Genomic DNA, 27,636 nt, shown 5'->3' on the forward strand with positions numbered 1-27,636 from the left:
TTTTCTCTCTGAAAACCCCAACACACAGGCAGAGCTCTTCTTATAATTCTTAAAAAAAAAAAAATCATCTCGCGCGTGCCCCTCACTCGCTATCCTCTTCGAATTTCTCCATTTGAATTTAATTGGAATAAATTTTTTAGCGATTATCTTCTCCCACTCGATCCCCATTCTCACTTTAAATCCTCCTTTTTAAGTTGAAGAAGATAACTCTGAAACCTCCAAAACGAATCGTTTTACTCCTGAAAAGAATGTAATCTTAGTAATACTTATGGTTATTCTTTTCCTTTCTTTTCGAAATTTTATTTCCTTTTACTTCTTTGCTCATTTATCTCATTAAATGTCGAATTAGGCTATTCTTTGTTTACCTTTTGAGTTTAGAATTTATGTTATTGATTGTTGGCGGTGGAAATCATTTGTATTTAGGGGTTTTGATCTGTTATTGCTATTACAGGTCTCTGCATTGTGAATTTTCTAATGTGTGGAAGGGTCTTTCTTGTTTCCGGTGACTGCCCTTCCGTTTAGTCCACGTGGTATGTTGTAGATGGATATTTGCTATTTCATTGCTTATGCTTTGATATTTGAATGAATTTGCAGTGAATTCCTTAATTGAGGAATCTATTGGGAGAACCCAGATGCTGAATTTTGATTCTAGTGCCTGCTGAAATCACTTTGCTGTTATATTTTGTGTATGTTCAATTTCGGGTTTGGAGGGTTTTGCGTTTATGCTGATATCATAGGTTTTTTTCCTCGCATATTTCTCATGGTGGTGTTGCATTGGACTGAAAGAATCTTTCTGCTATACGTGTTGCTATTCAGCTCTTATTCATTTATTGTAGTCATGTGCAAATCAGGTAGAATTGTCACAAGTAGTTTTGTTGATTGTATTTTTCTAATTTGCAGGTGATATGGCTCTCCAGAAATATGTTCCCTCCAGTGATTCTCCTTCTGTTAAGATGAAGCCTTTGCGTTTTTCCACTAAGGTGCAAGCTCAATTTGCAAATGCAGACACGGATGATTCTGAGAAGCGTGATGTAGATGTTGACCTCAGGGAAGTTTACTTTTTGATTATGCATTTCCTTTCAATCAGCCCTTGTAGAAAAACATATGGACAGCTTTGGAATGAACTGCTTGAAAACCAACTTCTACCTAGAAGGTATCATGCTTGGTATTCAAGGGCAGGGGAACACAGCGGACAAGAAAATGATGATGGCATGTCATTTCCTTTAAGTTATGCTCAGTTGGTGCAGAGGTATGAGACTTGCTTTTAGTTTTGTTTCAAGTGATTATAAAATGTCTGTTGAATAGTGGTAAATTTGTTATCTGTTTTTGTTATTTCAAATGAAAAAAGCAACTTATTTTATAACCAAGTAGTAACAGACATTTTATCTGTTTCATGCAGCATTTTATGAAAAAGTTTGACTTCCTTTTCGTGGCATTTATGCTTGTGTAGGAATCCTCACATTGAAACGGATCACTTAATAAAGCTATTGAAGCAGTTGTTATCAACTGCGCCTTCCCAATCTGAAGGCAAAAGTGCGAGACACATTCCAAATGCTGCTGATGTTCCCACACTTTTAGGAACAGGCTCCTTTTCTCTTTTGAGCTGTAGGTGGTTTTATTTGAGCCATGGAACATATTTCTTCACACTTTAAACCCGGAAACCATTTACCAAAAATATTAGATGAAGTCAATTACTTTTTGGTTTTTGGGATACTACTTAATTGGATTATAAAATAACTTCTGTTGCTCTTGCTTCCATTTTTTTATCTTCATGAATTTCCTTCTGCCACTAATTTTAAGTTATTCTCAATTTTGATTTTCTTTTTCTCTTCAGATGATGGCAACCAAGGAAAAAGTGAAGCCAAACATCCTCCTGTTCATATGCGTTGGCCTCATATGCATGCAGATCAGGTTCGTGGGCTGGGTTTAAGGGAAATTGGGGGTGGTTTCACAAGACATCATCGGGCACCATCTATTCGTGCAGCATGTTATGCCATTGCAGAACCATCAACTATGGTGCAGAAGATGCAAAATATCAAGAGATTACGAGGACACCGGAATGCTGTCTATTGTGGTATATTTTTGTGTTTTCATATGTTTAGAATAATCATATCCCTGCCAATGAGGCCTTAGCTCTATGGCATGGTTGAGGCCCTGGGGCCGTTGATGTCCTTGGTTTGAATCCCACCATGTGTGGGTTCTCAGTCTAGATTTATTCTGGTTTAAGTACCACTAGGTGTGGTCGCTGTTTGAACATATATTTTTTTGGATAAGAATTTTAGGCCTCATTAAAAACCTCCTTCACGATTAATGGAGCTTGAAAACAATTCCTTAATCAGTGGAAGGAGAAAAAGAGTGCCCTGGGATTTTTTTTGATAGAAGTTGGAGGTCTCATTAAAAACTCCCTTCGTATTCGTTCACGTACTAAGAAGTATGTTAACGAACATTGGAAGGAAGAAAAGAGTACCTCAAAGTTTATTAATAATAATACCCAATACAAAAGATTACACGTAATAACCTCTTACGGTGATATACACCATTACAACAAACACCTTAACCTCATATAACCTCATCCATAATCACAGACTAATCACCTTATTTCTAATTACACCTCCAACAATAGGATTAAAACAACGCAACATAACATACTACAAAAGAAAAGCAACACCTGCAACCATACAAACTAAATCAAACCACAAATAGAAAGACGAGATCTAATGAGATTCGTCTTCTTCAGGAGCCCAAGAGTTTGGCTTGAATGAAGGATCTATCTCATGCACCATGATCTTGAAGGAGTTGTCACCAACCTTTAATTCCAACGTCTCATAAATTCTCGCACCAGCCTTTGCGAGGACTTGAATTTTTGCCCGATCAAAGGATGATGGTGACTGACAGCTTTCATCGATAGCTAGTAACTGACCCCAACTATCAACAATGTTCTTGAAAGTATCCCAATTCCATGTGTGAAACGGAACACCGTCGCAAACTAACCATACTCGGCGATACTTCAATACCAAACTCTCTGACCAAGCTTCGACTATGGAGAACCACTCTGCGAGAGTCTTTGATTTATCGTTCTTCACACTTCTCAATGAAGCAGAGTCTTCGAAAATCATTAATACCGCATTTCCAGCAACTCTCATTAAGGAGAAGCCAGTTAGGCCCTTTGTATGCATTTGTCTAGCGAGATGACCGATTTTAATAAAGTTTTTGCACCACCCCACTAGACAATTACTCAACAACTGAAGTTTTTCATCATCTATAACACCTTCAACTGTATAATGATTATTCCTCGAATCATCTTCCATCCCGGACTTGCGGAGAACACCTGTGGAAGACTTTCTCCAATAGGAATGACGAGGTTTTAATTTAGCAAAAGAAACACCAATTTTGCTACCGTCGATAAAAGAGCCATTCATTTTTGAGGTCGCTCTCCTTGCTTCTTCGATTGAAGCGAAACGAATGAAACCAAAGCAAACTCCTTTTGCATTTATTTTATTTGGAATAAAAGCATCAAGCACACGACCGTGAGAGCAAAATAAAGATCTAAACCTCTTCCAATGGATCTTCTCTTGTAAATTCTCAACAAATAACGTGTAACATCCAGACTTGTCAATACTGCACTCCTTTGTGGTAGATTTCCTGGTTCTGTCGTGGGCACCATCTACTGCAGACTTTTCGTCGCAACACCCAGTTTTAACAGGTACATGAATACTAGGAAAAGCTGCACAAGCTGGATTTGGCAATGGCAGTACTGGAGGAACAGGAAAACGTCCAAATTTGTCAAAAGCATCAGAATCAGTAATTAAACCTCTTTTAACAACAAGATTCTTCCTTGCCATCACAATGTGTAAAAGGGACTTCAACTTAGAATCATAAACCATTTTTTGAAGGGCATCTTTAGCAGCAACTACAAATTCTTTATTTGAGAAGAGAGCAAAACCCTTAGGCTTTTCTCCCTTATAGCTCAAATGAGAATCTTCAAAACCTGGACGCCATCTTAGAAGATTCTGCAGCTCTCTCTCTTTGACATCATCAGGCAGACCCATAATGAAGATAGTACGAACCTCCTCGTGATGAGAAGGGTGTGATGGCGGAGAAAGCTCGGCTGCAAAGGATGAAGGCGTTTGGACCGTAGAACAGCTTGGCAGAACCATTGTTCTATTTTTGTCTCATTGGTTAGCAACAAATACACGTAGAATGACCACAAGTCTGGAAGGTAGGATAAAAAGTGTTTTGTTCTCAAGAAAACGACGAGCCCAGTGGAAAGAAGATGTATTTGTGATGAACTCCGGCGAGAATCGGAAAACCAAGGCGTTTAGATCAACGCCGAATAAAAGACCTTGATAAACTAGTCCCGAAGAAGGAATCAGAGTGGGGAGATGATCTTTCTGAGGAAAAACGGCGGCGAACGGATGACGGAGAGAGGCGGCGGGCGACAGAGGACGGTGGACGGCTATGAAGAACGTCGGCTGACGGCGATGAAAAAGATGAAATGGATGAAAATAAAAATGTCTTGAACCAAGAAGAAGCGGGAGCTTCCGCAAGGCTTTACTGCTGTGAAAGTTCGCACCTTCGTCGGAGAAAAATATGAAATGATGGATGAAAACAAAAATGTCTTGAACCAAGAAGAAGCGGGAGCTTCCGCAAGGCTTTACTGCTGTGAAAGTTCGCACCTTCGTCGGAGAAAAAGATGCGTCGCCAATAGCTGCTAGTCGAAGGGCCCCGTCCAAGATCCACTGAGTTGTAGACTCACCCTGGCGTAACGATACCTAGATCCGGGATTTTGGTGTTGAGGCGAAAAAACCAAGAAGTTTTTGTGGTCAACAGCCACCGGACATAGCGGCCGGCTCGATGTCTGACAGCGGCGGCGGGTGGCGGACGACAGCGGTGGACACCGGGTGGATGTCGGGGGGGAGAAAATTTCAAAAACGCCTGGGTCTTGTGGATTGATTTACTTTAAGTGCCTAGGATTTCATTAACAATAAAATAAGTACATAGGAATACAACACCTAACTCCTTAAGGAGATAGGAAACCAGAAAACATCCCTTAAAAACAACATAGGGATCAACCAATACCAGCCTTAGCTAGGGCAACTGCCTCTAGATTAGCTGTCCTATTAACTCATCTAATAACACCTTCACAATCTCTAAGCTTTTGAATAATGTCTCTAACAATGTGAACATAAACATCAGGACATAAAGCAACTTCCTTAACCCAGTCGACTGCCACCCTACTATCACTCTCAATAATCAAGCGGTCCTTAAAACTTTGTTGGATAAAGTGAAAGAAAGATAAACCCTTTAGGATAGCTTTCAATTCCATCAAGGTTGGAGGCCCCGGACCAGCACTCTTTAAAAGAGCCTAGGATCGAACCAGACACATCTTTTAGAACACCACCTAAACCACTTCTCTTCTAATCACTAGTAATAGCAGCGTCCATATTAAGTTTGATAAATCCCTTGGGAGAAGGGGACCAAGGCAACTTAGATAAAATCATATTAGAGTGGGACAAGCAAGAATCCCCTAAAGAAGGATCAACAATAAGAGAGTCCTTGGAGATTGAAACCTGATTATTTTTTGCTAAAAACCAAGAAGCAAGCCTAAACCTTGCTAAAAAGAATAGTTCAGCTCGATCTAGTTTCCCTCCTTCAAATACAATAGAATTCCTAGTTTTCCATATTGTCCATAGGACCACTCCAGGAATAAATGACCATATGAGAGAGTTGGTCCTCAAATCAACCCATGCTAGGAGAAAGCTTTTAGCATCTGCATGAAAAACAAATGGAATATTCCAGTAACGCATGAATTTATTCCAAATTGACCAAACAACCGAACAAGAAAAGAATAAATGAGGGGGACTCTTCCATTAGCTTACAAAAAGGACATAAAAGATCATCTATGCCCTTTACACCTCTTTTAACCAGAGCTGTCTTCACTGCCAGCTTCTGTAAAATCACTTGCCACATAAAAGTCTCCACTCTAGGAGGCAGCAGGCTCCTCCAAACAACGTTCTTCCAAAAATGTGCTTCCTCCGAACCCGTAGTCCCCGAATAACATAGATTAAACACACGATTTTACAAAAAAAAACCCCATCTCCAGTGCCCTTCCAAATCAGCCCATCAGAGGAATCATCGGAAATAGAAAAATCCGAAATGACAACCATCAAATTAGTCCATTGCTCAAATTCCCAATCATTCAATTCCCTTCTCAATTGAACATTCCAAAACCAGCCCTACGCTTTATATTCTCCAAACTGGAATAATTTACCAGATTTGTTTACTGCAATGGAGAACAATCTTGGGAAAATGACCATTAACGGATTATCCATAGCCCAAACATCCTGCCAAAACCGAATAATTCTCCCATTACCAACTTGATAACTATAATTGCTTCTAATTTGACATCCAACCGAATCTACTTTGAAATGCTTATTCACCATAGATCTCCAAATCCAAGAAAATTTATGTGTAACCTTACTGTCAAACTGCATTTAAGATGAATCCATTTTGTATTTGGTGCAAATCATTTCCTTCCAAGCCGCCTTCCTTTCATTGGCAAACCTCCAAGCCCATTTTTCCAAAAGTGCTCTGTTTACCACATTTATATTCGGAACCCCCAATCCGCCTTCAATCTTCGGTTTACACACAGTGGACCAACTCACCCAATGAATCTTTTTTTTTTGATAGAATATAGGCCTCATTAAAAACCCCCTTCATATCCTACATGTTATATAAGTAACATGAAGGACATAGGAAGGAGGAAAAGAGCGCCTCTGAATTGTATTAATTTTGAACATAACATACAACCAATCCATAACCATGGTCTGCTTATAACATAAGACTTAACAACATAAACACAAACTGCAGCACTAAAAACCAAACCCCTTAAAAAAACACAATGAACACCCCAACTTAATAACTATAACTCATAACCACTGATCATCCTATACCAGCTTTTGCCAACTCATCCGCTTCCCAGTCAGCAGCTCTCACAATATGTATTGGATGATACCCTTTCCTTCCACATAAGTAGCTACGCCTCTTACCAAGGACTGAAACAACGGGGTACATAAATCTGGATTTTTAATCCACTTGAGAGCTGTGGTCGAGTCTGATTCCAAGATAATCCTCTGAGTTGGAAAAGATCCCAACTCTTCAATGAGACTTAAACCTCTTTTGATCGCCAGCAACTCTACAAGAATAGGAGGACCTCCAATTTTTTCAGAGAAAGTTCCTAGTTTTAAACCTCTATCATCCCTAATCAGACCCGCCAATTCCTCCTTTGTCCCATCCCTTAACCATTGCCCCATCAACATTAAGTTTAATGAAACCTTCTGGCGGAGGTACCCACCGAGAAGTAGGAACGCTCCTATGGTTCTGTCTTCCAATCGAGTCTGCCAATTTTAAATCCCCAACTAGAGAATCGAAACGAATATTAATATCCTTGAATCTCGCCCCAAACCAAGAAACAGTTCTGAATCTAGCAAGAAAGAATAGCAGTGCAGAATCCACTTTCCCTTTCTGGAAAATAATCTCGTTCCTACATTTCCAAACCGACCACAACATCGCCCTTGGAATGAATTTCCAAATTGTAGATCTCAGAATTAACTCATCCCACAAAATTAAGAAGTCAATCACCTTATTAGGAACCACAAAAGAAACATTCTAGCCCCTAAAAAATCTAGACCACAGAACCCAAACCACCTCACAATGCAAAAACAAATGTGAAATCGACTCCTCCCCCTTCCCACACATCGGGCATAAGAGGTCCTCAATCCCAGCCACTCCCCTCTTCGACAACTCCTCTTTCACTGCTACTCTTTGATGGGCAACTTGCCAAACAAAAGCTTCTACCCGTGGAGGAGCAACCCCTGCCCAAACATGCCTCTCCCAATTACCCTCCTCACCCTCATTACCCTCCTGGTCATAAAACCTTATTATACACGATTTAGCTGAAAAACAACCCTAACCATATCCAACAATCTTCCTCCAATAATGAGTCGTACTATTCAACAATGAAATAAGTTGCAACTATTGCTCAACCTCCCAGTCCACCAAATTTATTCTCAGTTGTATATCCCACACCCATCCTGAATTACTGTTCACTCTGAAATCTGCTACTTTACCCCTTTTGTTATTCGATAAATCAAAAAGTCTTGGAAACTGTTCCTTCAGAGGAACAATGCCAGCCATGTATCATTCCAAAACTCCACTAATTCTCCATTTCCAGCTCTCAAACACATGTTTTTTCTAAGGCAATCCCCAAAATCATCAGTAGAAAAGAAATTTTGAATAACTCCTCTCCAAATCCAAGAAGCTCTCACTATCCAATTATTCCCAATCATCATAGCATTTGTATCCAAATTAATCACACTGCACACCACTTTTTTCCACCAAGAGCTCTTTTCCGAAGCAAATTTCCAAACCCATTTCCCCAAAAGAGCCCTATTCAAGAGCAGCAAGTTCGGAATCCCTAAGCCTCCCAATTTCTTTGGCTTACACACTGACTTCCAATTCAACCAATGGATGTTCTTCTTTTCTGCCGAACTTCCCCATAAAAAACCCAATGGATCTTATTTTTCCCATTACCTCCACCCCATAAAAAAATGGACATAATAGAATCTAATGATTTGTAGACCGAAGCTGGAACCTTGAACAATGAAAAAAAAATATGTAGGGAGTGAACATAGGACAAATTTAATTAAAACCAGCCTCCCTACCATAGAAAGGGATGATGCTTTCCAACCCGCTAACCTTTTATTGAAACTCTGAACCACTGGATCCCACAGTAGATTAGAATTTCTGTGTGCTCCGAGAGGAAGTCCCAAATACTTTGAAGGAAAGTTACCCACTGAACAACCAATAGCAGATGCCCATTCATTGATTTCCTCTTCATTCGAAATAACCCCAAACAATTTACACTTCTTCAAATTCAGCTGAAGACCAGACATAATTTCAAACACTCGCAGTACCCTCTTCACATTCAAAATCTGCTTCTTCGATGCACCACAGAAGATTATGAGATCATCAGCAAATTGAAGATGAGATAAATTAAAATTCCCCTCCTCCCTGTTAATGACCAAACCCGAAAACAACCCCTCTGAAACTGCCTTAAGAATCAGTAAATTCAGAAGTTCACCTACTATATTAAAAAGCAAATGAGACAAGGAACAACCTTGGCGAAGACCCTTAGCCGTTGGGAATTCCTCAGAAGGAACCCCATTAACCAAGACTGAAATAGATGCTGTTGTGATACATTTCGAAATCCAATCACTCCATTTAGAACCAAAGCCCATTTTCCTCGTTACTTTGAACAAAATAGGCCAGTCGATAGTATCATATGCCTTCTTGAAATCAACTTTAAAAACACAGCCCTTTAAACCATTTCTCCTCCAAAAGTCAATCCTTTCATTAGCTATTAGGGAACAATCCAAAATTTTTCTATCGGGAATAAAAGCGAATTGAGATGGACTGATTAAATCTGAGATACAACTCCGTAGTCTCCTCGATAGACACTTAGACATGATCTTGTATAAGTCACCAACTAAGCTTATAGGTCTAAAATCATCTAGGCCACCAGTGTTTGAGATCTTTGGGATGAGAGTGATAAATGTATGGTTTATTCCATGTTCCCATTCTTTCCCCAAATAGAAATTGCGAAAATATCATAATATCTTCCTTAAGAACAGGCCAGAACCTCTTGAAAAAACCCAAATTATACTTGTAATGATTAATTCTTGTGATAGTTATTCAGATATGTATTATCTGTATTTGCAATTGTGATTCTAAATACACATAATTTCAAAAAAAGAACAAGAACAATCGTATCCCTGAGTAAACTTGATACAATGTGCTTCAGATTTGAGTTAATTAGGCCCATTTGTTTGTCATAAATTAAGCATGCATACATGCTTGTCAGCCCATCCCTCTCCCCCTTCTCTACTATCTTTTCATTCTGTTATTGAACACATTATTTGATAATTTTCTTGCTTGCACTCACAAACCCCCAACTTGATGAGTCTTTTCTTGACATCATGAACTTGAGTTTGTTTTCTTTTGACTTTATACTACTTGCAGCAATATTTGATCGATCTGGGAGGTATGTTATTACTGGTTCTGATGACCGTCTTGTGAAAATTTGGTCTATGGAGACTGCATATTGTTTGGCTAGCTGCCGTGGACATGAGGTGAGTTTTATGAGCCATAATGCACATCTTGCAACTGTTGTTGTTGTTGGTTCTATCTTTGATTTCTTCAGTTACATGTTACATTAATTCTATTTGGATGAAAGGGTGACATAACTGACCTGGCTGTCAATTCCAATAATTTTATAGTGGCGTCCGCTTCAAATGACTGCATTATTCGTGTTGTAAGAATCCCTTGCATCTTCTTGATGCCTGCTTCTATTCCTGCTCAAAAATATCGTATTTTTATTTGATGATACTGATTTTATTTCCTTCTTGCTGACAGTGGCACTTGCCAGATGGACAACCAATTTCAGTTCTTAGAGGACATACTGGAGCTGTTACTGCCATTGCTTTTAGTCCTAGGCCAGGCTCTGTATATCAGCTTCTATCGTAAGACTGATTCCTACTCTCTTCATCTTTTTCAGTAATAGCCGTAAAAACTGCCAAATTCCGTTATCTTTGTCACCCTCAACTAGAAGTTAAGTAAGTAGTTGGCCCTATAATGTCATCTAACACAAGTTCAAATTGCCCAACAATAAAAAAAGAAAGAAAAAAAAAGCCCAACTCTGAAGCATCAAAAACTGTCCTTTTAATATTTTCAGTTTCATAGGTATTACCAGTATGGTTATTTTCCCTATGATTTTGGTGATTATATGATTGCTTTGCGTTATTTTATTTCCTTATTTCCGCTATTGTGTTTTTCTTATAAATCTTTTAGTTTAGTCCTTCACTTTTGTGGTTGTGGTTAATATAACGATTGTTGTTAGCTTTTGGTACATGGTTTCTGTTTGCATTGAAATGAAATGTAGGGTTTCTTGACATTATGCAGGTCATCTGATGATGGAACATGTAGGATATGGGATGCTAGGAATGCTGAAATCCGTCCCCGTATATATGTTCCGAAGCCTTCAGATTCTTTAGCTGGTTTGTTACCTTAGTATTCATAATTTTAAAGCTCCTTGATGGATGGATTTTACATAGCAGTGTTAAAATGGTTGCAGGAAAGAACAGCGGTTCATCTTCAACTTCTGTGCAACAGAGCCATCAAATTTTTTGTTGTGCTTTCAATGCTAATGGAACTGTCTTTGTCACTGGTAGCTCGGACACTTTAGCTAGGGTACACATTATGCCTGTTGCTATGAGTTCCTATTCCAAGATTTTGTCCGACTTTACCCTCTCTTTTGTAATTGTGCTAGTTTAGGTGTAGAATTTTATTTTGTCAATCATCTGCAGGTATGGATTGCTTCTAAACCCAATGCAGATGATTCCGACCAACCAATTCATGAGATCGATGTGTTAGCTGGACATGAAAATGATGTAAATTATGTGCAATTCAGGTCTGTTTATCATACTCTATTGCTCAGATATTTTATTAATAGAATATAAATTTCAATTTACTTTACTGCCTTAAATTGCAGTGGTTGTTCTGTTTCATCAAGATATTCTACGGCAGATTGCTTGAAAGAAGAGAGTGTTCCCAAATTTAGAAACTCCTGGTGGGTATTTTCTTCAAGTCTTGTATTCTTGTGTGTGTGCATGCTCTTTTTTCTGTGTGGGTCCATTCGTTCCTCAAGAATCCTGTCGATGACCAGGTGTTGTTAGGGACTTCTTAGTTTCCACTTTATAATTAGACTTTACAGTTTTTTCATTGTCTGATGTGGTCCATGATGTTCCAGGTTTTCTCAAGATAACATTGTTACCTGTTCCCGTGATGGCAGTGCAATTATTTGGATTCCAAGATCTCGTAGATCACATGTAACTATAAACAGTTCCTCTCTTAACTGCCTTTTTCCAAGGCCTTAATTATTTATTAAGTTTATGGTTTCAACCTTTCTTTTTCCCCTTAATGCCTGTTCTATTTAGAAACTTCTATTTCTGTTACTTGTTTCAGGGTAAAGTGGGTCGCTGGTGTAAACACTATCATCTTAAAGTTCCACCCCCACCATTGCCTCCACAACCACCAAGAGGAGGTCCACGCCAGAGAATTCTTCCAACTCCTCGTGGTGTAAATATGATAATCTGGAGCCTAGATAACCGCTTTGTCCTTGCTGCCATCATGGGTATTTATTCTTCACCTGATCTTTTTTTGGCAACTTTTTGGAGCCTTGAGCATAAAATTTAAATGACTTGCATTTGACCAAAGAATTTGTTCTCATACCCATCAAAAGCTGATGCAACACCTCCCCTCCTTCAAAGAATAGAAAATGTTAAAAGGTGGAACTCACATGTAGCTGGAGTTAAAACTTCCCGTGGTCACCCTGATGATATGTCGAACATAACTTGCCTTTGATGCTTCATTTATTTATGCCTGTAACTAATTCCATTTCTTATGCATCTGCAAAGATTTTTAGAGTTAGAGTGGTCGACCTGGACCTTCATTTCCCATGACAACTTTCATGTCTATCTGTTGAATGTTATTAGCAATGTATAGCTTATTAAAACTGTCGTAATAGTGTTGAAGCTGAATTCCACCCCCTATCCCCCAAAAAAAGAAAAAAAAAAGGAAAGAGTTGCAGCTGTATTTTTTGTTAAACTAGTCTATGGTTGGTCATCAGGAAGGTTTCAATCAAATGTGACAAAAGTTTAAGAAATCAACATGGATGCTTTTCTACCATTTAATTGAGTAAAAATTTAACTCTGTTTAGGCTGTATTTGCTGCTCACCATTTTGCGATATTGGTTCTACACCCAATTGGGAAATTTTAAAGGTTATCTGGACTAGGGCATAAGTAGCTGCAAATTTTGTCTAAAGAACACATTCTTATGATGCAGATTGCAGAATATGTGTATGGAATGCTGCTGATGGTAGCTTGGTACATTCTTTGTCTGGCCACACTGATTCTGTAAGTTGTTTACATTTCCAAGCCTGAATTATTTTCTCATGTTTTTTTTATAGAAAATTAGGCCTCATTAAAAACCACGTTTTTCACCCTCCATGTTGTGCAAGTAACATGGAGGACGAAAAAGGGGAAAAGAGTGCCTAAAATATATTAGATGAAACAAATAGAACAACAAAAACAGACCAAAGCGTTTGCAAACACAACCCAAAAATACATAAAACTTAAACACAACAGCTAAGCATAAGAAATAAAACTCCTACACCTCAACCCAAACAGACATATGCCATAACATCACCCTATCCCATCTTTAGCTAGTTTGTCAGCTTCCCAATTTGCAGCCCTCAAAATATGCTTGAAAATGATATCCTTCCCTGACAAAAGGGAGACAATATCCTTCACCAATACTTGAAACATAGGAGTGCATAACCCCAGATTCAAGATCCACTTCAGAGCAGTGCTTGAATCTGATTCAAGAATAGTCCTATGAAAAATAATAGAGTTTAAATCATCCAGAAGACATAACCCTCTCTTAATCGCCAATAATTCAGCCAAGATAGGAGGACCACCCCCAATACTCTCAAAAACCAATGAAGCAACGCCCCTTTGCTGTCCCGGATCAAACCACCATTACCTCTCTTATCCCAGCCCTTAGCCATCGCTCCATCAACATTAAGCTTTAAAAAACCATCCAGAGGAGGAACCCAGCAAATTGATTTAGGAATACCATTTCCTTGTCTACCCACTAAATCAGCAAGTTTTAAATCGCCCACAAGTGAATCTAAAGGGATATTCACATCCTTGTGCTTAGCAACAAACCAGGAAGCTATTCTAAAACGAACAATAAAGAACAGTCTCACCACATCTAGCTTTGCTTTCTGAAAAACTACCTCGTTTCGTTTCTACATTTCCACACTGACCACATCAACGCCCTTGGAATAAATTTCCATATCAAAGACTTCGGAAGTAAATCATCCCACAAATTAAAAAAGCCGATGATATTTCTAAGGATCACGAAAGACAAATTCCAACAATTCAAGAATCTAGACCACAGACTTCAGGCGACCTCACAATGCAAGAATCGATGCGAGACTGATTCCATTTCTTGACCACACAATGAACATAAAGAATCGACTATCCCTGCCACACCACGCTTCAGTAACTCCACCTTAACCGCCACTCGCTGATGAGCAACTTGCCAAATAAATGACTCCACTCGAGGAGGAGCTATCCCAACCCAAATATGCCTCTCCCATATCTCCTGCTGAGTACCATCTTGATCGAGGAAAAAATTCATGCAATATTTAGCTGAAAAACGACCTTCTCCATTCCCTGACCAAATCCAACAATCATCTACACATGGCGTAATAGGAAAATTGTTCAATAAGGACAACAGCTGTTCAACCTCCCAATCCGCCAAATTCCTCCTCATTTGAATGTCCCACACCCAGCCAGCGCCATTATTAACCCTAAACTCCATTACTTTCCCCAACTTGTTGCTCGAGAGAACATAGAGTCTAGGAAACCTTATTTTCAAAGGTACATCACCCAACCAAACATCATTTCAGAACTACACAGAGTTCCCCTTCCCTGTCTTCAGACGCATATTCTTCCTAATACAATCCCCAAATCCATAGCTGTAAAGAAATTCTTCACCACACCTCTCCAAATCCATGATGCACGGGCTGGCCACGAATTCCCCAACATTATACAATTCGGTTCCATGTCATACACACCACATACCACCCTCTTCCACCAATACTGTTTCTCAGATGCAAACTTCCAAACCTATTTCCCAATAAGGCCCTGTTCAAAAGAGATAAGTTCGGGACCCCCCATCCTTTTTGGTTTACTAATTGAATTCCACTTTAACCAATGGATACATTTTTTATCCGCCGCTCCCCCCCCCCACAGAAATGAAGCCATTATGGAATTCAATTTCTTTAACACAGAAGCTGGAATTTTGAAAATTGAAAGAAAATAAACGGGGAGCGAGCACAGAACTGATTTAACCAACACCACCCTTCCAGCAAGCGACAGGGAATTAGACATCCAACCACTTAACTTAACATGGAACCTCTTAACAATTGGATCCCACATGGCAGCCGAATTCCTCTTGTACCCCAAGGGTAATCCTAAATAATCAGATGGAAGACAACCTACCGAACATCCATTGTCATTAGCCCAAGAAGCTACCACCCCATTCTCAACATTGATGCCATAAATTCTGCTCTTAGCTAGGTTTAGCTTCAACCCCACCATTAACTCATATATTAATAGCACTCTTCTAACATTCCTCAAATCACGAGAAGAGCCTTTACTGAAAATAATAAGATCATCCGCAAATTGCAAATACGAAAGTTTAAATGCCCTATCTTGGGCACCTAAATCAAAACCTGAAAACAGTCCCATGCCAACTGCTTTAGTTAGCAGTAGATGCAGTAACTCGCCAGCCAAATTAAACAACAATGGCGATAACGAACAACCCTGTCTCGGACCCCTCGCTGGGTGAAATTTCTCTGTAGGAGACCCGTTTACAAGAACCGAAATGGAAACTGAAGACATACATTGATACATCCATTGATACATCCATGACCTCCACTTATCACCAAACCCCATTTTACTCATAATCTTCACCAAAATGTCCCAATCAACCGAATCATAGGCTCTCTTAAAGTCCACTTTGAAGACTGCTCCCTCCAACCCTTTCTTTCTCCAAAAGTCAATGCATTCGTTTGCAATAAACGAGCAGTCCAAAATATTCCTTCCCGGAATGAAAGCGAATTGAGACGGACTTATTATGTCATTAATACACACTCAATCTTCTAGCCAAAACCTTTGATAGAATTTTATATAGCCCTCCGACTAGACTAATTGGCCTAAAGTCTTCCAACCCCTCCAGATTTATCTTCTTCGAAATGAGAGAAATAAAGGAATAATTAACCTCCGAGTCCCACTCATTTCCCACAAAGAAATCCTTAAAAAATAACATCACATCATCCTTCAAAACGGACCAAAAATTCTTAAAGAAGCCTAAATTCAGGCCATCTGGACTCGGGGCTTTATTAATATCCGAATGAACGATAACATCCCATACCTCCTCTTCCGAAAAAGGCTTCTCCAGAGCTATACACTGTCCTTCCGATAATTTAAAAAAATCCAGATTAAAATCCTCCACCTTCAAGGTATTCTTTTGATTAAACAACCCCTTGAAAAACTTCACCACATTGGCTTTGATAACACTGGGATCTTCCGTGACTGCATTGTCAACCTTGAGAGATTTAATACAATTTATCCTCCCTCTAATTGCCGCACTATGATGGAAGAATCTAGTGTTCTTATCTCCCTCCAAACTCCACTTCATTCTAGACTTTTGCAACCAAATCGATTCTTCTTTTTTATGTAGCTCCCATAATTCTCTCTTTGCTTCAACAATAGATTTCAAAGACACTGGGAAGCCCTAATTGCAGATCTATTTCCATATTCTGAATTCCTCTCTCCAACATACTGATTTTTCCTGGCAGCTGTAGATAATCCCTCCTCGACCACCTCTTTGCCACTTTCTTCACCCGATTGAGAATTTTGGAGATGGGCACTGGATTCGCCCCTCTGTTGAGTCTCCACAACTCTGATTTCATCATCTCATTAAACCTGTTTTCCTCTAACACAATTAAACAACCGAAACGGTTTTGGCCCCCAATTACATTCCTTATTTTCCAAAAAAAATGATATTATGATCAGAAACAGATCTAGGATGCAAAGACATTATTCATCTTACTCATTGCATTAAGCAAATCCTCCTTGCTTGCAAAGTGCACAAAGGCAAAAGTTTTATCCTTATAATTTGGTATCCTATTAACTAATGGAATGAACACCTTAACCACCTTTCCATGATGGCTAAAACGATTCCATAAAACACTTCTGTGCACTCTTCTACTAAGATTGTCTATGAAAGCTACCCACGATCCACCACCAGGCGTTGCTCTAGCTCTACCAGGAGAAACATTTCCTCTCGACTCCACACGCACTCTCTCACTAACTTTCTCACTCATTTTTTTATCCGTCGGTCTGGTCCTCTTCTTATTATCGCAATCATCATCTTATTTTCTCATGTTTAAAGTAGAAAATATATGGTCTTCAATATGTTTCTTCTATATTTATTGTATTATTATGCAACAATTCAGATCAATATATGTGGTTTCCATTTTAGCTGGTGTATGTCATTTGGGGTGATATTTTGGCTGGATTATTCGCTTCTAATTTAAAAGCCGCATTGCATTCCTTGTACTGTTTATTCGAGCTCTTGACATCATTTTGTTGCTTGTTTCTTATATTTTGATGGAGCACCCTTGTTGACAATTCCCACCTAATGTCTGACCTGTGATGTTACATTTGCTTTCTTGCTCTTAGCCTTATTGTTTTCTTGCAAAAAAGTGAGAAATGAGTTCATTGCCATATTTTAGTTGGTGATCGATTTCTAATCATGCTCCATTGGTAGTTCAATCTACTTATTCTCTCATATAATTGTGTTATTTTAGGTATGGTACAAATGGGGAAGGGTGGAATTTTGCAATTTAATAGCCAACTCTCATAACCAGCTTACTTTTTTTTTGATAGAAGATGAGGCCTCATTAAAAACCCCCTTTTGACCCTCCATGTTATGAAAGTAACATGAGGGCATTGAAAGGAGGAAAAGAGCGCCTATAATTTTATTGATCTGAAGAATAATACATTGCCAACCCTTACAACAAACTAAACCTTCCCAGAAAGCATAAGACTTAACAACCACTATCTGCTGGAAAGCCTAAACACTAACTACATAAGTCTGTGAACAAAACCTGCAGAAATAAGGTGCAACAAACACTCCAACTCCCCAAATACAAAGGCAGCTAATCAACCTATACCATCCTTAGCTAATCTGTCCGCTTCCCAATTGGCAGCCCTCAAGATAAGCCTTAACATAATATCCATCCCTTCCATAATAGAGACGATCTCCTTCACCAATGATTGGAATAAAGGGGTACTTAAATCCAAATTTTTGATCCACTTCAGCGCATTTGTAGAATCCTATTCTAAACTAATCCTCTGATTAAGAACCTCCCCAGAATCAATAAGCAAGCACAACCCCTCTTAATCGCCAAAAGTTTTGCCATAATCGAAGTACCACCCCCAACCTTTTCAGAAAACCAGTGGATTAACTTACCACTGCTGTCCCTAATCAGACCTCCTATACCACCTTTGTTCCACCCCTTCACCATCGCTCCATCAACATTAATCTTAATGAACCCAACTGGAGGAGGAACCCAGCAAGAGGGTTGGGATCTTGCTTTGTGACTAACCATTGAATCAACAAGTGTTAAGTAACCCACAAGGGAGTCGAAAGGAATCTGCATTATCGAAACTAGCAGCAAATCAAGAAACTATTCTAAAACGAGCAATAAAGAATAACAGCACCACATCCAGCTTCCCATTCTTAAAAATAACTTTGTTCCTGACTTTCCAAACCGTCCCAAGACTGCCCTTGGAATGAATTTCCAAATACTAGAGTTCGGAAGAAGCTCATCCCACTGAGTGATACAGTCTAAGGGTTTATTAGGAATCGCCCAAGCAGTATTCCACAAATTAAAAAATCTGGCCACAGTCCCCAAGCAAACTCACAATGCAGAAAAAGATGAGAAACAGTTTCCCCAAATCTGCCACACAACGGACATAAGGGATCTTCAATACCAGCCACTCACGCTTTAACAATTCCTCCTTAACCGCCACTCTCTGATGTACTACTTGCTATAAGAAGGTTTCAACACGAGGAGCTATCCCTACCCAAATATTCCTGTCCCAAAACTCCTGATTCCCCTCAATACCATCCGAGTCAAGAAAATCTTGATACATGAATTAGTAGAGAAGCAGCCCTCTCCATTCCCTAACCAAATCCAGCAATCTTCCTCATCATGAGACAAAGAGGTGTTATTCAGCACAGAAATCAGTTGCAACCATTGTTCAATCTCCCAATCCACCAGATTTCTTCTGAATTGAATATCCCACACCCAACCTGCAGTATGGTTATCCCTAAACTCCACTACTTTCCCCTCTTTATTCGTCGAAAGAGCATACAATCTAGGGAACAAATCTTTGAGGGGGCTTCTCCCAATCAAGCATCCTTCCAAAATACCACAGAATGGCCATTTCCAGTTTTCCACCGCAAATTACTCCTAATGCAATCACCAAACCCATCATTGGAAAAGAAGTTATTAAGCACTCCTCTCCAAATCCAAGAGGCACGAGCAGTCAAAAACCCTCTAACATTTTGGAGTTCAGGTCCAAATTATTCACACAACAAACTACTCTCTTTCACCAAGAATCCTTTTCAGAGGCAAACTTCCATACATTTACCCAACAATGCTCTGTTCAGAATAGCTAAGTTCGGGATCTCTAGTCCCCCCAACCTTCTCGGCTTACTGACCAAACCCCAGTTCACCCAATGAATGTTTCTTTCATCAGTCGCCCCCCCCCCCGCATAAAAATGTAGCCATTATAGAGTTTAATTTCTGCAGCACCGAAACTGGAATTCGAAATAAAGAAAGGAAGTAAGTGGGAAGAGAGCACAAAACAGATTTAATCAACACCACCCTCCCAGCTAACGCTAGAGAATTTGCCTTCCAACCAGACAACCTATTATTTTGAGAACAATCAGATTGATTTTTTTTGAAATTTTACATGTAGGCTCGGGGACAAGTTCCAAATTGTATAAAACTAAGGACTTCCAAATTGTATAAAACTAAGGACAATATGAGAATCTTTGTAACACCCCAACCCGTACCCGACCCGAATACGAGTCCGAGGTGTCACATTGACTTTTAAAACCTTGACACTTAAAGAAAATTCCCGGGAAATTTAAAACTTTATATAAAACAAAATACTTTAATTTACATAGAAGAGACTACAAAATACAAACTCGATCAGAGTGCTCATAATTAACGACTTATTACATGCCAACACTCTATACACAACAAAATACATACTTTGTCGATTACTTCTGATCTGATCTTCTAGTAAAAATACTATCCTTACCACTTCTATTCTTGCTCTTCACGTTTCTTGGTACCTACATGTAAATCACTTACACGCTAAGTCATAGACTTAGTGAGGCAATAAATAAACATGTAACAATAGTTTCATGAATATACATTCTTACCATTTAATCATGATATTTCAATATGCATGGATATATATTTCCTATGACATATATAACCAAGTCATGCACACATTAAACTTACCTTTATGCATCACTTTCACTTTAATTTATATTTCAATTGTCGTTGTTGTTGCCCATGTATATTATTGAGAATAGAGGTATGCGAGTATATTGAGGTTGTGCACCAATGCTGTCATCACAGCTCGTATAAATTCCCTCATGGGGCACCGAACATTTGTTCAGTATTCGTCCCGATGGACTGCTATATATGTCCCGTAGGACCACTGCGTCCCGAAGGACTACGTCCCGAAGGAGTACAATACCCTCGACTCTTGGCATGCCAACTATACCTATAGCTCTCGTATCATATACTATGGGCGTTTACGATGAATACTTTTCTCATCACTTATTCTTTCTTTTCTGTCACATACCACATGTATGTGTAACCATGTATTTCATATCATATCACATGTATCATGTATTGCATATTCATATATCATTTCATATATTCACATAACTTATCTCATTTCACATTGATCATGTCTCATAGCATATATCACATATCTTATGTTTCATGCTCTTATGTCTATGCATATCATATAACATATATAATAACCTATACCCATTTCATGTATTCATGCATATATAAGAATCACAAATCAATTAACATTTTAAGAGTCACTTTTTACCATAGTAACTCCATCACTAGCTCATCGCAAGCCAATGTTCAATAATATAAGTACAATTAAAATTGCACTCACCTTAGCCTTGCTTTGATTCGATTATAATCCTTTGATTATTCCGGAACTTGTTTAGGCTCAATATCTACATAAATATAACATTTCAAAACAACTATCAGAAGCCTAAACCTTAAACTTGATGTTAACAACTTAAGCTAGATTATTGAACCCAATTTTATTTTTCCTTTAGGGGGGAATCGATACCCCCCCCAGGGGGAATCGATACCCCCTGGACATCCTGGAAATTTTCTCGTTCTAGAAGGGGAATCGATTCCCTTCATAGGGTATCGATTCCCTATGCCCAGAAATTGTATTTTAAGCCCGAAAATCATCAATTTTCACTTAATTCTTCTATTTTAAACCCCTATCATGTCATTAAACTCAACTACCATTACTTAAACCAACTTATATTCATGAAAATCATCTATAACTTCAAAATCCTATTCTTCATATGAAATTCAAGAATCATACTCAAATTTCAATATGTTCTAAATACAATTCTAACACTTCATATTCCTTAATTAGCATGATGACAAGTCAAATTTAACTTCAAATTCAACTTATCAACTCTATTTCAAGATTTCATATAAAAACTCATTTTCTTAAATCTCTTATAACTTCTTCATCTTTTGATTATAAGACAACTTAAGCTTTCCTTAAGCTTAGTTATCATCTAATGATCAAAACCTAACCTTTAATTTAACAAATAGCCAACAAATCAGAAAACCCTTACCTTTGTTATGGCTTTCTCTCGTATGGAAGAAAAAGAGGAGAAGAAGATATATTCTTCTTACCCCTTTCCCCCATATATATCCTCCATATAACACAAATTAATCATTTAATGGTTAAATGACCATTTTGCCCTTTAATTCTTTGGATAATTACTAAAAACTTTCAGGAAATATTTCCGAACAAATCATCGGACTATACAAATATCCCACTTAAATCACCAAACTCTGAAGTTTTATGATTTAGTCACTAACCCGTATTTTGGGATGTTACAATCTTATCTTACCAAAATGAGACCTACTGGACCACAACTATTGAACATTCGAGCAAGTGTAAAATACTGTATGCCCCCTGGGTCAGAATTCAGTTACTGATATGTTATTGGTGTGCCACCATGAAATTGTTTTTAGTCAGATTTGAATAGCTTCTGTTCTGCTTTGTTTGGTGTGCCAAAATGAGACCTACTGGACCACAACTATTGAACATTCGAGCAAATGTAAAATACTGTATGCCCCCTGGATCAGAATTCAGTTACCGACTGTTATTGGTGTACCACCATGAAATCGTCTTTAATCAGATTTTGAATAGCTTCTGTTCTGCTTTGTTTGGTCCCATGTTTACATTATTATTTCCAATTCGAATGCTTGTGATTTGAGGGTGTCTAATGCTGGATGCCAAGTTGTTTCATAGTTATATCTGACCATTTTACTCATTTATTTAAGACATATGTTTTGGATGTTCATCCTTTCAACCCACGGATAGCTATGAGTGCGGGCTATGATGGAAGAACTATTGTCTGGGATGTGAGTTTCAATCTCCTTCATGCTCTGTGAATATCTTTGGGTCTTCTCTGTTGCTTGACTTGTTTTATTTTTCTTTTGGCCGTAGATATGGGAAGGCACACCAATTCGAATATATGAAATTGCTCGTTTCAAGTTGGTTGATGGAAAGTTTTCATCGTAAGTTCACTTGGAGAATGATTGATTAGAAACTTTTTTTTAGTGTGTCAGTTCTGTATAATTAAAAATTAATTATCTTTGTTCATCTTATCAAGCATGGTTTAGCGTCGTGTTATTTTGTTTGACAGGAAATACTTGATATGCATAAATGAATAGGTTGCTTAATGATAATTCATAGTGTTCCTTCCCTTTCACCATTTAATCAAATAAGGTGTTGCTCTTCATTTTTCTTTCCTAGGTATCTAGACAAGGGGAAACTTACTCTTTACTCCCTTCTATCCCTACCCCGTCTCACCATCCCTTATTCCACTGTGATGCGTATGACCTTTTGTTGGATTCGCAAATAGAATTAAGTATTATCAGTTAGGTGTATTGCAAACTTTATCTTTTCCTCGTTTAAATTATGTTTGAATCTTTATGAGAAGTCTTCTCCCTGTGTTTTATATTGCGATATCATAGTTACTATATCATGTTACACTTCACTGTATTTGTAAAATAGGGATGGGACATCCATTATACTTTCAGATGATGTTGGTCAATTATACATACTAAATACAGGCCAAGGGGAATCTCAGAAGGATGCCAAATATGATCAGGTACCTTGTATTTTACCTTGTTATATTTCATATGGTTTTATTCCGAGTCAAAACTAGTTTCAACAGCTTTTAATTATACTTACTCTGTGTGAACTTCAACAGTTCTTTCTGGGTGATTTTCGACCACTTATACATGACACCTCTGGGAATTCACTTGATCTGGTTGGTTGACCATTTTTTTAACTTGTATTGTTGCAGCTTTCCTTTATATGGTGGACTTGCATTTAAAATACCGAGAAGTCAGCCTAATGGTTCTCTATTAGCGCCATCATCTTAAAGCTTAAAATGGATAATATTTACTGCTTGATTCATTGCCCTTGTGTCATTTTTACCGGGACTAATGTATTTTTTTTGTTCGAATTTTTTTTCTTCTCTCTTCATTTGCATTGCTTTTGCATCCACATGTGTATTTAGAAAGAGAAGATGGAGGATCATATCAAAGTTTATGTTAAAAATGTACTCTAGCTAATATGCCATCAATGATTTTGACCTCATTTCTAGACATTTGGGTCTATAGCAGTTTTGGCTTTTTACACCTTTGTGAAGAATACATTATGATGATTTGACATTGTAATTCAGGAAACTCAGCTTACTACGTATAGGCGGAATATGCAAGATCTTCTTTGTGACTCAGGTTTAACTCTACTCATAGTTGCCCCAAATTATTGGTTCATTTTATTCCATTATCCATCCTCTCGGTTAATGATTGCTTGGGTTTGAAAATTTTAGGGATGATACCATACACAGAACCCTATCAGACCATGTACCAGAAAAGAAGATTAGGTGCTTTAGGTTTGGAGTGGAAACCTTGTGCTTTGAACCTTTCTGTGGGGCCAAACTTTACTCTAGACCAGGATTACCAAATCCCGCCTTTAGCAGACTTAGATGCAATCGCTGCTCCACTGCCAGCATTCTTAGATGCCATGGATTGGGAACCAGAAATTGAAGTGCAAAGTGATGATAATGATTCAGAGTATAATGTAATTGAGGAGTACTCTACAGGAGGGGAGCAAGGAAGTTTAGGTTATCTCTCTGGTGATCCTGAGTGCAGTACGGAAAACAGTGAGATTGGTGATACTCATAAAGATCCCCTTCGTCGATCAAAAAGGAAAAAACTGAAGGCTGAAGTAAGTTTAATATCCTTTTCATTACTATATTTTAACATTTTTAGAGGCACTTGGTTAACTTGAATTTTCCTCCACTGCAGATTGAGTTTATGACATCTTCCGGTAGGCGTGTTAAAAGAAGGAATTTGGATGAATGCGATGGCAACTCCTTCAGTAATGGCCCTATTAGGAAATCAAAAAATGAACGGAAAGCTTTACGGAGAAGGTCTTCTACATCAAAAACTTCTTCAAAATCATCAAGACCTCGAAGAGCTGCTGCACGCAATGCTTTTACACTTCTTTTCTAAAATAACTGGAACGTCAACTGATGGGGAAGATGAATATGATTCTGAAGGTGACTCATCTGATAGTGAATCTATGATACAAGATTCATACATTGAGAGTGATGAATCTGATGGAGATTTGCCAAATGGACAAATCAAACTTTCAAAAGGAAAAGAAGTTTTCTTTGGTGAGCCCGAGGATGTTGCTAAAACCAATGTACTTCCTGAATCTCATAATGCTGGGAATAGGAGAAGATTGGTCCTTAAATTACCTGCCCGGAATCCAAACAAACTTGTGCTACCTGAAAGCACAATTGAAAGAAAAGTTGACGTACAGAAAAATTCAATAGGTCTGTCGTGGAAAGCTTCTGAAGAAGCTACTGAAGGTGGTGTAAAACATATAAGCTCGCCAGATATGGTGTGTTCTTCTGTTGATGCTAACAATACCATGATTGGTAGAGTAAGTGGGCAATCAGACAAGGTTGAAGATCATTTAGACCTGATTGAAGGATACAAAAATGGGGGACATGGGGCAATTAAGTGGGGAGGAGTTAAGGCTCGTACTTCCAGACGTCTGAAATTGGGTGAACCAGTGTCATCGGATGCACATACTGGATCTATGCGATGGCTTGGTGACCATAAAGAAAAAGAAAATGTTGTCAATGGATATGTAAAACCAGAAAAGGCTTGTGCTACTGTATCCCTGGATACAGATATCAAAACATGCAAGGAGGATATCATTGGTAAGGTGACAATGTTGGAGAAGAATCTTGGGAGTGAAGTGGAACTTCGGGATGATCCAACTAACGCTGAGGACCATTCAGGTCCTAGTGAACATATAAAATATCCCGAATCACCAAAATGGGTTAACAGATCTTTCGAGGATATACATGCACTAACTTCTCATCTGAATGGACAGCCTTATGTGGTAAAAGAGGGCCATATGCCTATTTCAACGAAGTTAAGAATTTTCTCAAAAAGTACAACTATTGACAATGAAAATCCTGGGCTGAAATTGAAACTTTCAAGAGGTCATGCGAATGGTGGAAATGACGCATTAAATGATAGCTCCTCAGAGAGGGCAAAGGACATAGTTTCAGAGGTACCCTTAGTTGATAGATTCAATGATATCTGTTCAGATAATGAAGGTGATGGGTTTCAAGAATTAGATGCCCAAGTTGATTTGGTGGGGTTACTACCAGATTCTAAAAAGATGTATAATGTTGTTTATCGAAGATCAAAGACACAGAGAGATAGGTCCAATTCAGAAAATGCTGGTGCTATGGTAGCAAGCACTACAATTGAATCCAACCTTGATAGAAGTATGATAGAGGATCTTCACGAGGGTTCAACAAATGGGGCTCCTATTAAACGGTCCAGCAGGTTGAAAGGGCATGAACTTCAATCAGAAGATGTACATAGAAGCATCTGGGGTAGTTCTACAAATGGGTCTCAACTTCCTACTGAGGAATGGGGATCAAGTTCAAGGATGGCAGTAAGGTCTACTAGAAATAGGAGAAGTAATTCCTATTTCAATGACCCTAGTCCAATACGGAAACCCAGTCAATCAGCCAGAAAAGGGTCATGGTTAATGATGACAACACATGAGGAAGGGTCTCGCTATATTCCCCAACTAAGTGATGAAATTGTATACTTGAGACAGGTAAGATGAAATACTAATTATTTTTAGCTGTTCCTGTTATACTGTAGTTTTGATTGTTGGTATCTTTAGTTACAAAATTATTTACATTTGGTAGCTTTTATTCTTCAGGGGCATCAAGAATATACAGCTCATACTGGCTTGAAGGAAACAGGACCTTGGACTTCGTCGAAAGGAGGGAACATGTTAAGGGCAGTGGAATTTTGCCGAGTTGAAGGGCTTTGAATATTCTACGTCTCCGGGCTCTGGGGATAGTCGCTGTAAAATGACACTCAAATTTACAGACCCTTCTTCCAGCATGTTCGACAGATCATTTAACTTGACTTTCCCAGATATGACTAGTTTCCCCGACTTCATGGTAGAAAGAACTCGCTTTGATGCTGCTATGAATAAGGGATGGAGCCCCAGGGCTAAGTGCAAAGTCTGGTGGAAAGATGACAGCGGAGATGGTGGAAGCTGGTGGGATGGCCGGATTGTGGCTGTGCAGGCCAAATCTTGTGAATTTCCTGATAGTCCGTGGGAAAGCTTCACTGTTCGGTACAGGAGCGAGCCCACGAAACCACAACTTCACAGTCCATGGGAACTCTTTGATGCTGATATGCAGTGGGAGCAGCCTCATATTGATATTAAGATCAGAGATAATCTACTTTTGGCGTTTACCACATTGGAGAAATCTTCACACGAAGCTCAGGTATCTGGCAAGATATGAGTTTTATCTTTTTCCTGAACTTCAAGTAATTAATGACAAGTACTGCTGGATCAGCATCCAAGCTTGAACTTATGAGACCTGCCAAATCAATTCACTCAAGCTAAGTTCAGGCGACACTTTTGCATTGGGTTGAAATTCTTATTAACTTTTGCTTTAAAATGTTGCAGGATCAATACGCAGTAAATAAATTGAAGCAAGTTTCACAGAAGTCTAATTTTACAAACAGGTAAACCTTCATACCTACAAAGACTATGTGGCCTTGAGGTTTAAAGTATGACTGAATGTTTGAAATCGCGGTGTTTTGGCAGGTACCCTGTGCCGTTATCAATTGATGTTATTCAGTGTAGGTTGGAGAACAACTATTATCGAACTTTAGACGCAGTGCAGCACGATATTCAGGTCATGTTGTCGAACGCGGAATCTTACTTTGGGAGAAATGCAGAGCTCTTATCTAAACTCAGACGCCTGTCCGAGTTCTTTTCGCGGACATTTTCATCTTTGCAACCTTCATAGATACATCCATAGTGAAGAGCCATCTTTGTAGATAATTAAAAGATACATATTTTTTTAATTTTTTTTGCTGAAATACAGTTTTGGTTATTTGATTTATGGTCTCGGATGAAGGGTGGAAAATT

At 38.6% G+C, this 27,636-nt stretch overlaps 1 protein-coding gene across 1 annotated transcript; it reads left to right on the top strand.

Moving 5' to 3' along the window:
- LOC120159116 (bromodomain and WD repeat-containing protein 3-like) lies at positions 1-27,515 on the top strand. The gene is given in 26 exon segments (XM_039169782.1): positions 1-250; positions 901-1,249; positions 1,451-1,605; positions 1,835-2,074; positions 10,081-10,190; positions 10,295-10,372; positions 10,474-10,580; positions 11,020-11,114; positions 11,192-11,307; positions 11,424-11,527; positions 11,609-11,686; positions 11,867-11,945; positions 12,082-12,250; positions 12,962-13,032; positions 22,410-22,490; positions 22,576-22,646; positions 23,146-23,242; positions 23,345-23,404; positions 23,822-23,876; positions 23,972-24,369; positions 24,450-24,647; positions 24,649-26,295; positions 26,404-26,514; positions 26,516-26,983; positions 27,169-27,227; positions 27,310-27,515. Coding segments are annotated over 25 exon segments (5,196 nt in total). The 5' UTR covers positions 1-250; positions 901-905; the 3' UTR covers position 27,515.
- The last annotated feature ends 121 nt before the right edge of the window (positions 27,516-27,636 follow it).

This window comes from Hibiscus syriacus, unplaced genomic scaffold (assembly GCF_006381635.1).
Source record: "Hibiscus syriacus cultivar Baekdansim isolate YM2019G1 unplaced genomic scaffold, ASM638163v2 tig00002841_pilon, whole genome shotgun sequence".
In the NCBI taxonomy this organism is placed as follows: domain Eukaryota; kingdom Viridiplantae; phylum Streptophyta; class Magnoliopsida; order Malvales; family Malvaceae; genus Hibiscus; species Hibiscus syriacus.